Here is a 14,698-nt window from a genome sequence, read left to right as displayed (position 1 = left end):
CTGTTTTTTTGTGCGTGTATATTCCACTGTCAAACAGTAATTGGATTTTATGCTATAAAAGAAGCAGTAGGTGTCATCTCTCTAAAAATAAAACTGCAATCATCATTGCAATGTGAAGCCTGAGATTTAAGCCTGAGGAGGTGTCCGTGCTGGGGCCTGGGGCCGCTCTGGGGCCAGGGTCCCAGGGGGTCAGAGGGATGGGAGTAAGGGCAGCCAAGAGGTCATCACTGGGGTCCTCCGCCCCCTGGAGCGCCCTGGCCTCGGAAGCTGGGATACCTCTGCCTGCTGCTTCGTGCCCCCCGCCCCCCATCAGCTGGAGGACCGAGGTGGGCAGAGCACAGCAGGGGCCGGCCGCTTGCCCAGAGGACTACAGGGTCTGCTCTGCACGTCCCCTCTCCAACAAGAAATGAGACGTGGTTTAGGCAAGGTCCTAGGGGGAGCAGGGGGTGGGGGGCTGTGGGCGCAGAGCCCTGCAGAGAGAGAGGACAGCCTACTCTTTCCCCGTTCGGCCAGCTCATGGGGGAAGCCGTGCGGCTGCTTTGAGTGGCCCCTCTCACCCGCCCAGGAAGAGCGGACCTTCCGCTACGGCTGAGCCTCCGACGGCGTCTCAGCAAGGCAGCGGGATCCACCCCGGCCCGGGCTTGGCACCCCAGGTCCCCGCGCTGGCTGCAGCTGACCTCCGTGGGGCCCTGCACCGGGCCCGAGGGCCCTGCAGGCGGGGGGCGGAGGCACTGGAGTTCTGGAGTCCGGGCGCCCGCAGCCCCCGCAGGGGCGGGGCCAGCAGGCAGATGAGACGCGGCGAAGCCCCTCCGGCCAGCGGACGGCCCGCCCGGGTGGCGGCGGCGGGGCGCGGCAGCGGGAGCCCCTCCCAGGAGCCCGGCGGGGCGCGGCAGCCGGAGCCCCTCCCAGGAGCCCGGCGCGGCCCGCGCGCCCGCGGGCCCGGTCAGATGCCCGCCTTGTCGCTGTAGAAGGGCGTGACGTGGAACATGTAGCAGTGCGTGCACACGCGGACCGGCTTCACCTGCCCGAAGCGCGGCAGCGGCGCCGAGTGCGAGGAGCAGCGCGAGCAGAAGATCTAGGAGGCGGGAGCGCGCGGCCGAGTGAGCGCCCTCCGCAGCCCTGCGCCTCGGGCGGACGGCCAGCAAGGGCGGGAGCAGAGCCCTGCGCCCCCTGGCCGGCCGACCTGCACGTTCCTCCCACCCGGGGTTCTCCCGCTCCCCCACGCGGAGCTAGGACCTTCAGGAAAACCTGCGGCAGGTCTTGACCAAGAGGCCAGGCTGAGGAAGGGGGTCCTGGCTTTACACCAAGGCTGCGGCAGGCTCCAATTCAGACCCTCCGCCCCCCACCCCACCCCCCACCAGACCCCCAGGTCTGAAGGACCCAGGACTGGCCACTGCACCATCGCACTTGGTGGCTGCGTGCCCGAGGCCGCGTTCATGCGTGCTAGGTCGCTCGGTCGTGTCAGACTCTTCGCTGACCCCATGGACCAGGCTCTTCTGTCCATGGGATTCTCCAGGCAAGAATACTGGAGTGGGTTGCCATGCCCTCCTCCAGGGGATCTTCCCGACCCAGGGATCGAACCCAGGTCTCCGTGCCTCCTGCATTGGCAGGCGGGTTCTTTACCGCCAGCGCCACCTGGGAAACCCAAGGCCACACCCTGTGCCAAGTCAGAGCAGGGCCCAGGGCTCATGGGTGTCTCTCTGCACAGGACTCCTAAGTCCTCGCCAGCCCCGGAGCATCGGTCCTGACCCCTGGACCTGGGCGCAGGGTGTGCAGACGCTCCCTGGGATGTCTGAGGTGGCAGCCCCAGCCGCCCACCTGCCTACCTTCCCGCAGCTGCGGCAGTGGTGCTTCCTGCGGATGACTGTGAACGGCGCTTTGCAGGCGGTGCAGAAGCCGCAGGCCTCGTCCGGGACCCACTCGGGCGGATCTGTGACAATGACAGTGGGGGACAGGTCAGCCCGAGGCAGCGGTGCGGGGGGCGGCAGTGAGGGCCGGTGGGCTGGGGCGGGGGTCGGAGGCTGGTGGTATGCAGGAGCCTCCGGTCCTCGCGAGGCTCCTTACTGGCTAGGTATCAGGACTGCTGGCCAGGCGCGTGGATCGGACCCCTATGGCAGCAGCCTGCAGGTCGCCCCAAGACTCAGGGCGAGGTGCACCCAGGCCACCCTCTCCCGAGCCTCTCCCGGCCGGCATCCAGTCTGGCAGGGTCCTCGGGCAAACACGGGGGCTGACAGATGAAAGAAATCAACCCCCTTTGTCAACCTCGCCATCAAGGCTCTGCTGGAGCCTCAGGCGCCCCCGCAGCCCCGCCCAACCCGGCTCCAGAGCAGGTCGAGGGAGGTGGGGGAGGGGATGCGAGGACGGGCGTCTCCCGGAGACCAGGCTGGTCCCGCCCCGGGGATGGCCCCGCCCCGAGGCTGGCCCCGCCCCCTACAGGTGCAGCGCCGGCCCCCCACGACTGGTCTCACCCCCTTTCCCTTCTCTAGGCGCTCACTGGAGAGAGCCCCTGGGCGGCTGCTCTGGAATTCGGGGGGCGGGGACTGAAGGCGCTGGGAGGAGCCACCTTGTCCAGGGAGACACCCCAGACGTGAGGTGCCCACCCTGCACCAGCCGTGAGCGCGGCGGCGCTGGCGAGGCCACTCGCCCAGGAGAGACCATGGTCTCCGGCCCCCGTCTCCGGCCCCTCCTCCCCAAGCTGCGCCCGAGGACTTGCCCTCCCCCGCCTGCTGCCTGCAGACCCCCCGCCCCTCCCACCCTCCCCTCCGGGCCCCTGCTCTGGCTCCCGCCCCCCGCCCCCCCCAACCCCAGTGAGGCCTTCTCTCACGCTGTCCACCCTTTCCGTCCCAGGAAAAACCCTGACCGTCCCAGTGATGCCGCTCCTGGGGTCACGCCAGGCCACGAGGCCAGCTCCAACAGGCAAATCCTGACTCACTCGAGGAGGAGAGTGAGGATGCTGGGGACTCCCGGGCCCTGCCCTGAGAGCCACAAGCCCTGACGGCCTTGGTGGGGGCCCCCACTGGAGGAGGGCCACCCCCAGCCTGCAGGCCAGAGCAGAGAGGAGGCCCCGGCCCCTCACGCACCTTCCAAGTCTCCAGCTCGGGTCTTGGCGGCCAGCTCGGAGGATGACAGGGTCTCCTGGCACAGGGCACAGTCCTCCAGGGCCGCGCTCCGCAGGGTCTGGGTGACTGGAAGAAAATGTGGCCACTGGGCTCAACGGGCCACCACTCGTGCCCGGGAGGTATGCCTGGGTATGGCCAGCGGAGGGCAGCCCCCAGTGCACAGTCCTGCCCACAAAGGGGGTCACCGGGGCTCTCACCCACTGCCCGGCAGGCAGGGTGCTGACCCGACCCTGGGAGTCTGTCCATCTGAGTGTCCCCACGTGGGCAGCTGGCCTCGGACCCGTGCACTGTTTGTGTGTGGTCAGGTCCCCCTGGACCGTGGCCCTGAGGTGGGCAGTGGACCAGACCTGGCCCGGACCCTGGGGCCCACACTCCTTGCTTGCAGAGGCGCCCACGTCACTGCCCTTCCTGAGTAGCGGTGGTCCACAGGAGCCCCCCGCGGAATCCCTGGGTATGTGGGGGCAGTGCAGCCCAGCAGAATGGACCTCGGGAGGCAAAGCTGGGTGGGCACAAAAGACAGACTTCTCCCCAGGGCCTGGGCCGGCTGCCTGGTCACTCTTGAGCAGAAGCCCCTGGGATGGGGGGGCCGCTTGCCAAGAACCAGAGCCTCAAGCTCGAAGAGAGGGAGCCAGCAGGGGTGATGCCCCTCCCCCACGCTGGAACCCCACCCGGCCCTCGCCTCAGCGTCCCCTGCCTGACCCCTGCTCCCTCCCCAGGTGACTGTTCAGAGTGTGTGTGCGCGCTTCAGTGAGTGCACACTCGGGTGTGAGGCAGGTCACAAAGGGCCACTTCCTCCTGGAGCAGTGGGACCCGTGTCCCCTCCAGGACTGTGGGCTGGCATCTGGTTGCTCTGACAGACAGAATTCTGCAGAAGCGACCGTGGACCACTGGGTCCCGTCTGTCCAAGGAAGGGCACCGCGCCGTCCTCGCCGTTGGGCGGCCCAGCCGGGGCGCTATGCGATCGCTGCTGCTGCTCCTGGCAGTGGCCTCGGGGGGCCTGCGAGGTGTGCCCTCCGCCCCCCAGCGGACAGCCTGGCTCGGCTGGGGGCTTCCGCCGCGGGGTGTGGTCATACAAGAAGCTAGGTGGCCGCAGCTTCCCCGGCTGGGGGTGGCACGCCTCCGAGCCCGGCCGGCACTCACCCTTCTTCAGCTTTTCCTTGTCGTCCGTCTCTGGCTTGGTGGCCATGACCTGAAAGAGGGTCTTCAGGATGCTCCTCAGGTCGCTGGCGTAGTTGGTCTGCAGCTGGTCGGCCACGCCTGCGGGAGACGCGGGGAGGGCAGGGGAGGCGCCTGCTGGCTGCTGAGCCGCTGCAGCTCAGGGCCAGGAACCAGCTCGTCCTTGGATGAGCCGGGGTGGGAAGCGGCCCCCTACCCCCCGCCCCGAGGGTCCCTCTGGCAGAAGCCAAGTTCAGGAGGCAAGGGAAGGAGGGGACGGGCCCACGACCCCGCAGGGCCCCCCACCCCAGGCAGCAGTTAGTCCCGTTCATGCTTTTGTGCTGGGGGTCTCAGCCACGGCCACCAAAGGGCTCTGGCTCCTCACTGAGGGACGACTCCACGCCCCCAAGTGTGCCTACCCCTGTGGCAGCTCCTTCCCCATCATGGCCACCTCGGCCAGCCCTTCTGGGGACCTGCCCAGACAGGGGGCCCTTGGGGCTGCCCCCACCCTCACGGGCCGAGGTTTCCTCATCCCTCAGTCAGGTGGGCTCAGCCTTCCTCAGTGAAAAGCTCTTCGAGGGCGGGTGGGGCTGCGTTCACAGCAAGGCCAGGGGGTGACTGCACCTGACCCCCACCCCCCAGGGCCCGGGGCCTGTCACCACACCGACGCTGTGGCCAGCGGTTCTGGAGGGTTCCTGCTGTGTCAGCAGCCCTGCCGGGCACCTGCTGGGCCTGCTGCTCCCCAGACCGCAAGACAGACCCGTGGATTTGCAGTGGGTTCTGCCCGATGTTCAAATGGAAGCTCAGAGCCACCCCTGAGCCTGGCCTGGGTGGGGCCCTGCCTGGGGCCCTGGGCAGTGCAGAGTCACACCCGGGACCGGGACCCCGACTCTGCAGCGCCTGCCAATCCACAGGCTGCGCCCCCGCTGCTCCACCCCACGGCCTGGGGCCAGGGGATGGGCCAGGTGGGGGACAAGGCTGCAGGAGGGGCACTGGCTGAGCCCCACCCGGAGACGGGGGTGGATGGCAGGCAGGCCGGCGGCGGGGAGCGAGACCCCACCGCACAGCCACGCTTCCAAACCACGTGCCTGCACCAGCTTACAACGCACAAACTAAGGGAGACGGCGAAAAAGACGCCGCGCTCACGCCCCTCTGAATCCTAGGAGATGAGGCAGTCATCTGTCCCCTCACTCAGGGGACGGAAGGAAACAGGATCAGTCAGGACATCAGATTGAACAGGACCTCGCGGGTGGGTGGCGAGGGCCCCGGGGCCTGGCCTGGGCTCCCACCCCCACACCAAGGAGGACCTGTGGACACACGACGCCCACCTCTTGGCTGGGCTCCTCTCGGAGCTCGGGGCAAGGAAGTGACGTGGTGAGGGACCCCGGGCAGGGCCCGCACCTGAACCTTCCTGGGGAGACTCCTGCAGCGTGCCAGCCACTGCCTGCAGCCTGCCCACCCCCCGTGTACCCCCGAGCCCATGCCCAGCCTGGGGCCCGACCCTGTGTACCCCCAAGCCCGTGCCCACCCCGGGCCCCGACGGGGCACCTGAGATGCAGACAAACAGGCGGTGGACCAGGTCGTGGCTGCCGTGGAACCGGGAGCGCATCTTCTCTCTGACGGCCACGGGCGCCGACTCGGGGCTGCTCGTGTCTGGGGAGCAGGGATCAGCCGTAGAGCCGCTGCACAGAGAAGGGAACACAGGGGTCTGGCTGCAGGAAGCAAGGGGGGACAAGACTTCTGCCTGGAGGGCCCCCCACCCCGCAGCTGGGTGAGCCCCAGGTCCAACACCGGTGGCTGAGTTCGTCCTATGGAAGCATCCTCACCCCACTCACACCCTCTGCAGGGGCTGGCGGGCCCCAAAACATTTGTCCACGCCCGAACCTGGAACCCCGCGGCACCTCAGTTGGAAAAAGGTCTTTGCAGTCGAGGTAAGGGTTCTCATTTTCGTGGCTGTGCTGGGCCTTGGGTGCGGGCAGGCTTTTCTCCAGCTGTGCTGAGGGCCCGCTCTAGTGGCCGTGGGCGGGCGTCCTTTGTGCAACGTGAGCTCTGGGACCTCGGGCTTCAGCAGTCGTGGCTCCCAGGCTCCGGAGCACAGACTCAGGAGTCGTGGGTCACGGGCTCACTTGTTCCTCGGCGTGGGGGCCCTTCCCAGATCAGGGATCCAATCAGTGTCCCTTGTACTGCCAGGCGGATTCTTAACCGCCGGCCCACGAGGGAAGCCCCAAGCCAAGGACCTGGAGAGGACGTCCTGGCTCCTCTGGTGGCCCTAACCCGAGCCGAGGAGTCTTAGTAGGAGGGGGCGGGGAGGACCAGTGACCACAACACCGAGATCGTGGAGACGAGGTCACAAGCCAGGGGACTCCGAGAGCCACCGGAGGCTGGAAGATGCCGGAAGGACCCCCTCCCAGAGCCTCCGGAGGGAGCGTGGCCCCTCCAGGTTCAGATCTCGGGTCTCCAACTGAGACAAGCCCTCCGGCCCCCGTGCACATCCCAACCCCAGCCCAGGGGCCCTGCCGCAGGCGCTGTTAGCTCTGTTGTTCAGGGGTCACCCCGAGGCCCCAAGTAGCGGCCGCAGCTGAGGCTGGACTGTCCAGGTGTCCATTCACCCGGCTGCAGGGGGGGCATGAGCTGGCCTTTCAGTCCTTAAAATAATGTCCCTCTCATCTTCACCCCTGTCAGTTTTTCCTACTTTCTGGGAAATTTCCTCCTTTCCCCCCGACCGCAGTTTTCCCCTTGACATTTTTGCTACTAAGTTTTTATTGGGTTGGCCAAAAAGTTTGATCGGGTCCACTACTACCGAATTCATTTCCTGCTCTCTGGTTTCATGGATGCAAAATCTTTGATCTATCTAAAAACATTCACTATAATTTTTTAACAATTGCCTTCGGGGGCCTACAGTATCTCCGCTTTCGCTTTTCTGCAGGGAACTTGGGGTTTCTCAGGCTGGAGGTCAGCTTCAAATGCACGGGATCCCAATGTCAGAGAGAGGCCCTGGTGGGTGAGACAGGGGGCCCCTGCGTGGCTGCTGGGAGTGAACCTGCCAGTGACCATGGGGAGAGGCCCCGAAGCCATACCGTGGAGCTGACGCCCCCCAGCCCGAGGTCAGTGAGCGCCTGAGAGTCCACCCTGGGCAACTGCCCACACGGCAGCATCTGCGGGGCGGCCCTGGAAGTTCCAGCAAAACCCAGCAGCCACAGAGGACGGCCCACTGCGGCTGCGTCAGGCCACGGCCTGCCTGAGCGACGGGAGAGCGGCCGTGGCCCCTCGTGGACGTGGGCGTCCCCCCCACCAACGGCAGAGATGGGTGCGCAGCCAAACGGTGTCTTACTAAGGGGCACCTCTCTTGGCGTCCAACCACCAGGAAGCTCGGAGACGGGATGCACCTGGGAGTTCAGTGCAGGGGGCCAGGGGAAGGGGCCCAGACTGGCTTCTCGGGGTCTCCTCCCCAGACAAACGGGGGTGCGTTTGACTGGCACACTCAGGCAACGGGAACATCCGTCTCTGAGTGTGTAATGCTTCTCCAGAGCATGAAGGAGTGACGGGAGGGGCCGGAGAGGCTGGCGCCCTGCTCTGCTAAGACCCTCGTGATGACCGAGAGCCCTCCCTGCCCAGACTGCCCGCCTCGTCCCCGAGACGAAGCCCCTGGATTTCCACTTGAGGGTGTGAGCCTGGCTGTGCCCTCCCTGGGAGCTGAGAAAGGAAACGGGGTGACCGTCACTGTCCAGGGTCCACGTCCGCCAACACCCCCCAGCTCAGCTCGCAGCCTCACCCAGAAGATCTGAAAGCAGGAACCCAAACGAATGCTCACACACGAGCGTGCACTCCAGCACTATTCACGAGAGCCAAAAGGTGCAAAACCCGAGCACCCACCAACAGATGATGGGCAAACAAAATGCGGTCCAGCCACACAGGGGGATATTATTCAGCTTTAAAAAGTAATAAAATTCTGATGAACCTTTAGGACATTATGCTAAGTGAAATAAGCCAGTCACAAAAAGATACTTACATGAGGTCCCTACTGGAGTCAAGTCCACAGAGACAGAACGGTGGGTGCCAGGCGGCAGGGCAGGGCAGGTTTAGTGGGGACAGAGTTCCAGTTTGGGATGATGAAAGACTTCTGGAAAAAGTGGTGATGGTCATACAAGATTGTGAACGTGCATACTGTCACTGAATTGTACACTTAAATACCGTCAAAATGGTAAATTTTGTGTTATATATATTTTGCCAAAATTAAAAAGTAGAGGAAAAAAAGATTTAGGACAGGGGAAAGCAAAGGAAAAGGAACTGAAAAGTCTAAATGGCCAATAGCATTGATGGATTTGGCATCAACACAACAGGTTAAGAATTACATCAAATTTTACACTTTTATAGTGTATATTTTTAATACTTAAAAAATGAAGCATAGTTTATTTACAATGTTGTGTTAGTTTCAGATGTACAGCAAGAGTTATGAACTCATTTCATATGCTAGCAAGGTAATGCTCAAAATCCTTCAAGCCAGGCGTCAGCAGTACGTGAACCAAGAACTTGCAGATGTTCAAGCTGGATTTAGAAAAGGCAAAGGAACCAGAGATCAAATTGCCAACATCTGTTGGATCATAGAAAAGGCAAGAGAATTCCAGAAAAACACCTACTTCTGCTTCATTGACTACGCTAAAGCCTTTGACTGTGCGGATCAAAATTGTGGAAAATTCTTCAAGAGATGGGAATACCAGACCACCTTACCTGTCTTCTGTGAAACCTGTATGCAGCTCAAGAAGCAACAGTTAGAACTGGACATGGAACAACAGACTGGTTCCAAATTGGGAAAGGAGTACGTCAAGGCTGTATATTGTCACCCTGCTTATTTAACTTATACGCAAAATACATCACGCGAAATGCTGGGCTGGAAGAAGCACAAGCTGGAATTAAGGTTGCCGGGAGAAATATCAATAACCTCAGATATGCAGATGACACCACCCTTATGGCAGAAAGCAAAGAAGAATGAAAGAGCCTCCTGACGAAAGTGAAAGAGGAGAGTGAAAAATTGGCTTAAAACTCAACATTCAGAAAACTAAGATCATGGCATCTGGTCCCATCACTTCATGGCAAATAGATGGGGAACCAATGGAAACAGTGACGGACTTTATTTTCTTGGGCTCCAGAATCACTGCAGATGGTGACTGCTGCCATGAAATTAAAAGACGCTTGTTTCTTGAAAGAAAAGCTATGTCAAATCTAGACAACATATTAAAAGCAGAGATATTACTTTACCGACAAAGGTCCGTCTAGTCAAAGCTATGGTTTTCCCAGTAGTCATGTATGGATGTAAGAGTTGGATTATAGAGAAAGCTGAGCACCGAAGAATTAATGCTTTTCAACTGTGGTATTGGAGAAGCCTTGAGAGTCCCTTGGACGGCAAGGAGATCCAACCAGTCAATCCTGAAGGAAATCAGTCCTGAATATTCATTGAAAGGACTGATGCTGAAGCTGAAGCTCCAAGACTTTGGCCACTTGATGGGAAGAACTGACTCCCTAGAAAAGACCCTGATGGCGGGAAAGATTGAAGGCAGTAGGAGAAGGGGACGACAGAGGATGAGATGGTTGGATGGCATCACCGACTTGATGGACACGAGTTTGAGCAAGCTCCAGGCATTGGTGATGGACAGGGAAGCCTGGTGTCCTGTAGTCCATGGGGCTGCAAAGAGTCGGACACAACTGAGTGACTGAACTGACTGTAACTCTTGTATTTTTTTTTCTTACATTTATTCCAAATATTTAAATCTTCTTGAAGCGAATGCAAGTAAGTTTTTTTTAATTGCTACCATATCTTAATATAATTGGGTCTTTAACAGTAACAGCTTTATTAATATATACTATATTTATTTATATATATATAGGGCTTCCCAGGTGGCTCAGACGGTAAATAATCCGCCGGCCAGTGCAGGAGACTGGGTTCGATCCCTGGGTTGGGAAGATCCCCTGGAGGATGGCATGGCAATCCATTCTAATATTCTTACTGGGATAATCCCATGGACAGAGGAGCCTGGCGGGCTACAGTTCATGGAGTCACAAAGAGTCGGACACGACTGACTGACTGAGTACACATGGGCACACTCACACACACGCACACACACACACTCATACACACACACATACGCATGCACACACGCACATACACGCACGAGCACACACATGCACACACACGCACAGGCACACACGTGCACACACACAGGCACACACACGTGCACACACATGCACGTGCACTCACACACATGCACACGCACACACGCACATGCACACGCACGCGCGCACACATGCACACACGCACGTGCACACACGCATGAGCACACACGTATACACTCACACACGTGCACACACACACACTCACACACACACTATACAGATATCATATATCAGCACCATTCAGGTCACCCTTTGTTGCTCAGTCCCTAAATCGTGTCTGACTTTTTGTGACCCCATGGGTGGCAGCACGCCTGGCTTCCCTGACCTCCACTGTCTTCCAGAGTTCACTCAAACCCATGTCCATTGAGTCGGTGATGCTGTCCAACCATCTCATCCTCTGTCGTCCCCTTCTCCTCCTACCCTCAATCTCTCCCAGCATCAGGGTCTTTTCCAATAGTTGTCTCTTCACATAAGGTGGCCAAAGTATTAGAGCTTCAGTATCAGTCCTTCCAATGAATATTCAGGACTGATTTCCTTTAGGATTGACTGGTTTATCTCCTTGCAGTCCAAGGGACTCTCAAGAGTCTTCTCCAACACCACAGCTCAAAAGAAACAATTCTGTGGTGCCCAGCTTTCTTTATAGTCCAACTCTCACATCCATATGTGACTACTGGAAAGACCATAACTTTGACTACATGGATATTTGCTGGCAAAGTGATTTATCTGCCTTTTAATAAGCTGTCTAGGTTTGTCATAGCTTTTCTTTCAAGAAACAAGCATTTTAATTTCATGGCAGTGCTCACCGTCTACAGTGATTTTTGAGCCCAAGAAAATAGCCTGCCACTGTTTCCATTGGTTCCCCATCTATTTGCCATGAAGTGATAGGACCAGACGCCATGATCTTAGTTTTTAGAATGCTGAGTTTTAAGCCAGCTTTTTCACTCTCCTCTTTCACCTTCTTCAAGGGGCTCTTCAGTTCCTCTTTGCTTTCTGACACAAGGGTGGTGTCACCTGCATATCTGAGGTTATTGATGCATTTTTCCATAAGAGTTATGGACAACAATGAAACATCATTGAAATAAATTAGACCTAAATAAATGGAAACACAGCTTATGTTCATGGTTGAGGACTTAATATCATTAACATGGCAATACTCCCAATACTGGTCTATAGGTTCAATGGAATCCATATCAAAATATAAAAAAAATTTCCTTTTCCATGCAGAAATTGACAAGCTGATTGCAAAATTCATACAGAAATGCAGTGACTCAGAACAGCTGAAACACTCTTGAAAAAGAAAAAAAGCCAAGTGGGAGGAGTCACATGACGTGTAATTTAACAACAGGTAACAAGGCCGGCACTGGCATGGGAACCATGAGAACCCGGTAAAACTGCAAGTCCAGAAATGAACCCAGGAGTTTGTGGCCGACTGATCTTCCCAAAGGCTGTCAAGGTCACCCAGTAAGGAAAGAATGGCCTTTTCAAAAGATGGTTCTGAGATGGAGAAAAGACTGTCTCTACACTAAGTGGTGCTGGGGAACCTGGAAGCTACATATAAAGAAGTGAAATTATTAATAGAACATTTTTTTCACACAGTACATAAACTCAAAATCGATTAAAGACCTAAATGTAAGACTGGAAACTAAAAAGCTTCTAGAAGAAAACATCGGCAGAACACTTCTTGACATAAGCTGTAGCAATAGTTTTTGGATCTGTTGATGGTTAGATAGCATCACTGACTCAATGGACACGAATTTGAGTGAACTCCAGGAGACGGTAGAAGACAGAGAATCCTGGTATGCTGCAGTCCAGGGGGTTGCAAAGGGTCAGACATGCCTGAATGACCACCAAAACCCAAGGCAAGGGAAAGAAAAGCAAAAATAAACAGGACCAACTTAACCTAAAAGCTTTCGCACAGCAAATGAAACCACTGACAAGATGAAAAGATAACCAACTGAATGGGCGAAAATATTTGCAAATGATACAACTGATAACGTGTTAATATCCAAAATACATAAACAGCTCATACAATGCAATGTAAAAAAATAAACAACTGGATTAGAAAATGGATCAGAAATTGCTGTTGTTTAGTTGTTAAATTGTGTCTGACTATTTTGCAACCCCATGGACTGTAGCCTGCCAGGCTCCTCTGTCCATGGGATTTCCTGGGCAAGAATACTGGAGCGAGTTGCCATTTCCTTCTCCAGGGGATCTTCCTGACCCAGGGTCTCCTGCACTGGCAGGTGGATTCTTTAGCACTGAGCCAACAAGGAAACCCCAGGAAATGGACTGAAGATTTTAACAGATGTTTTCCTGAAAACATACAGATGAAAAGCACACGGAAAGATGCTCAATGTTGCTAATCATCAGAGAAATGAAAATCAAAACCAAAGATACCACCTCCCACCTGTCAGAATGGCCATCATGAGTAAGACCCCAAATAACAAGTGTTGCCAAGGATGGGAAGAAAAGCGAGCCCTCCTAGACTGCTGATGGGAGTGTAACTTGGTACAGCCACTGTGGAAAGCGGCATGGAGGTTCCTCGCAACACGGAAACCAGAACAACCATAGGCTCCATCAATTCTACCCCTGGGTATACACCTGAAGAATCTGGAAACACGTATCAGAAAAGAAGCACGCAGTCCAATGTTCGCAGCAGCATCACTTAGAACAGCCAAGATGCGGAAGCAATGCAAGTGTGCACCAACAGCTGAATGGACAAAGAAGATGTGAAGCAGATAAAAAGCGAAATGCCACTCAGCCACAAAAACAGAACGAAACCGTGTCAGTTCCAGCGGCACGGACGACCGGGCAGGCGTTACGCCACGAGAATGCGTGAATATGCAGCGACTATGCAGGACCCAAAGAACTCCACACACGCATGGACAGCACAGAACAGGAGCAGAGTCCTGGGTGCAGAGAGCAAGCCAGTGGCCACCAGCGGGGGGAGGGAGACGGGAAGGGGTGAGATGGGGGTGAGATGGGGCAGCGGGTTAAGAGGCACAGACTGCTAAATGGAAGATAAACGAGCCGCAAGAGTATATCGCACGGCACAGGGGACACAGCCAGCATCTCATAACAAGTCTAAATGGAGGATAACCTATACAAATGCTGAAAGGCTGTGTTATACGCCTGAAACCAATAGAACATTGTCAATCAACTGTACCTCAATAGAAAATTTTAGTCGTGCTGGGAAAACTGCATTTCCACGTGCAAAATAATGAAGTTTTACGTTACACCACATACAAAAATTGGCTCAAATAGATCAGAGACTATATGTAAGAGCTAAAACTTTTACAGCAAAACATGAATCTTTGTGGTCTTGGATTAGGCAATAATTTCTTAGGTGTGACATGAAAACCATAGCAACCAGAGACAAACATGCGCAGTTCCTCGTGAGGTGTGGCCCGGCAACCCCACTCTGAGTATCAACCCGGGAGAGCTGAAACATAGATTCACCCCCAAAATTCAAATTAAAAGTTTCTGTGCTTCAAAAGATTTCATCAAGATAGTGGAAAACTCTACAGAATGCAAGAACACTTTTTCAAAGCATGTGTCTGTCAAGAGTGCATAAGTTCCTGGAATACAGAAAGGACTCTTACAACTCAACAGAAGAAGACGATAAATCACCCAACTAAAGAATGCGCAATGTATCTGAAAAGACATGTTTCCGAAGAAAACTATATAAACGGTCAGTAAACACATGAAAAGATGCTCAATGTCATTAGTCATTTGGGAAATGCAAATTAAAACAACAATGTGCCATTTCATACCCATCGTGATGACTATAATAATTTTAAAAGAAAACAGAAAAAAACAAGTGTGGGTGAAGATCTGGAGAAATTGGAGCCCTCGTGCATTCCTGGCGACAACCTAAAATGCTGCAGGCACTCTGGAAAACAGGTCAGCAGTTCCCCCAGCTGAATGACCCAGCAATTCCACTTCAAGGTGGCTACCCAGGAGAACTGAAGCACAGATTCACACAAGCATTTGTACATGGATGTTCACACATACTAGCCTAACAATGGAAGCAACTCAAATGTCGGTCAGCTGATAAACAGATCAACAAAACGTAGTCTAGCCGTGCAATGGAATTAATGTTTGGCCACAGAAAGGAATGAAGGACCGTTAGGTGCTATGACGTAGATGAACCTTGAAAACACGAAGCTGTGACCGAAGCCGGTTACAAAGGCCACTTGTTGTATGATTTCATTTCTTTGAAAAGTCTAGAGAAGTCTCGGCAAAGCCATGGAGAC

The 14,698-nt window shown here is 56.2% G+C and overlaps 1 protein-coding gene across 2 annotated transcripts in view; it reads right to left on the bottom strand.

The window, feature by feature from the left end:
* Nucleotides 1–943: 943 nt before the first annotated feature.
* ZFYVE28 (zinc finger FYVE-type containing 28) overlaps nt 944–14,698 on the bottom strand; it is a 50,780-nt gene continuing 37,025 nt past the window's right edge. For both annotated transcript variants that reach the window (XM_068975345.1, XM_068975346.1), the window contains 6 exons: nt 12,628–12,678; nt 5,823–5,956; nt 4,260–4,376; nt 3,081–3,185; nt 1,827–1,930; nt 944–1,075 (listed from right to left, as the gene is read on the bottom strand). In XM_068975345.1, the coding sequence (XP_068831446.1) occupies nt 944–1,075; nt 1,827–1,930; nt 3,081–3,185; nt 4,260–4,376; nt 5,823–5,956; nt 12,628–12,678 (643 nt within the window). The remainder of the gene's footprint in view (nt 1,076–1,826; nt 1,931–3,080; nt 3,186–4,259; nt 4,377–5,822; nt 5,957–12,627; nt 12,679–14,698) is intronic.

Source organism: Capricornis sumatraensis, chromosome 7, assembly GCF_032405125.1.
Source record: "Capricornis sumatraensis isolate serow.1 chromosome 7, serow.2, whole genome shotgun sequence".
Taxonomy (NCBI): Eukaryota; Metazoa; Chordata; class Mammalia; order Artiodactyla; family Bovidae; genus Capricornis; species Capricornis sumatraensis.
The sequence above is the reverse complement of the archived record's forward strand: the minus strand, read 5'-3'. Positions and strand labels throughout refer to the sequence as shown.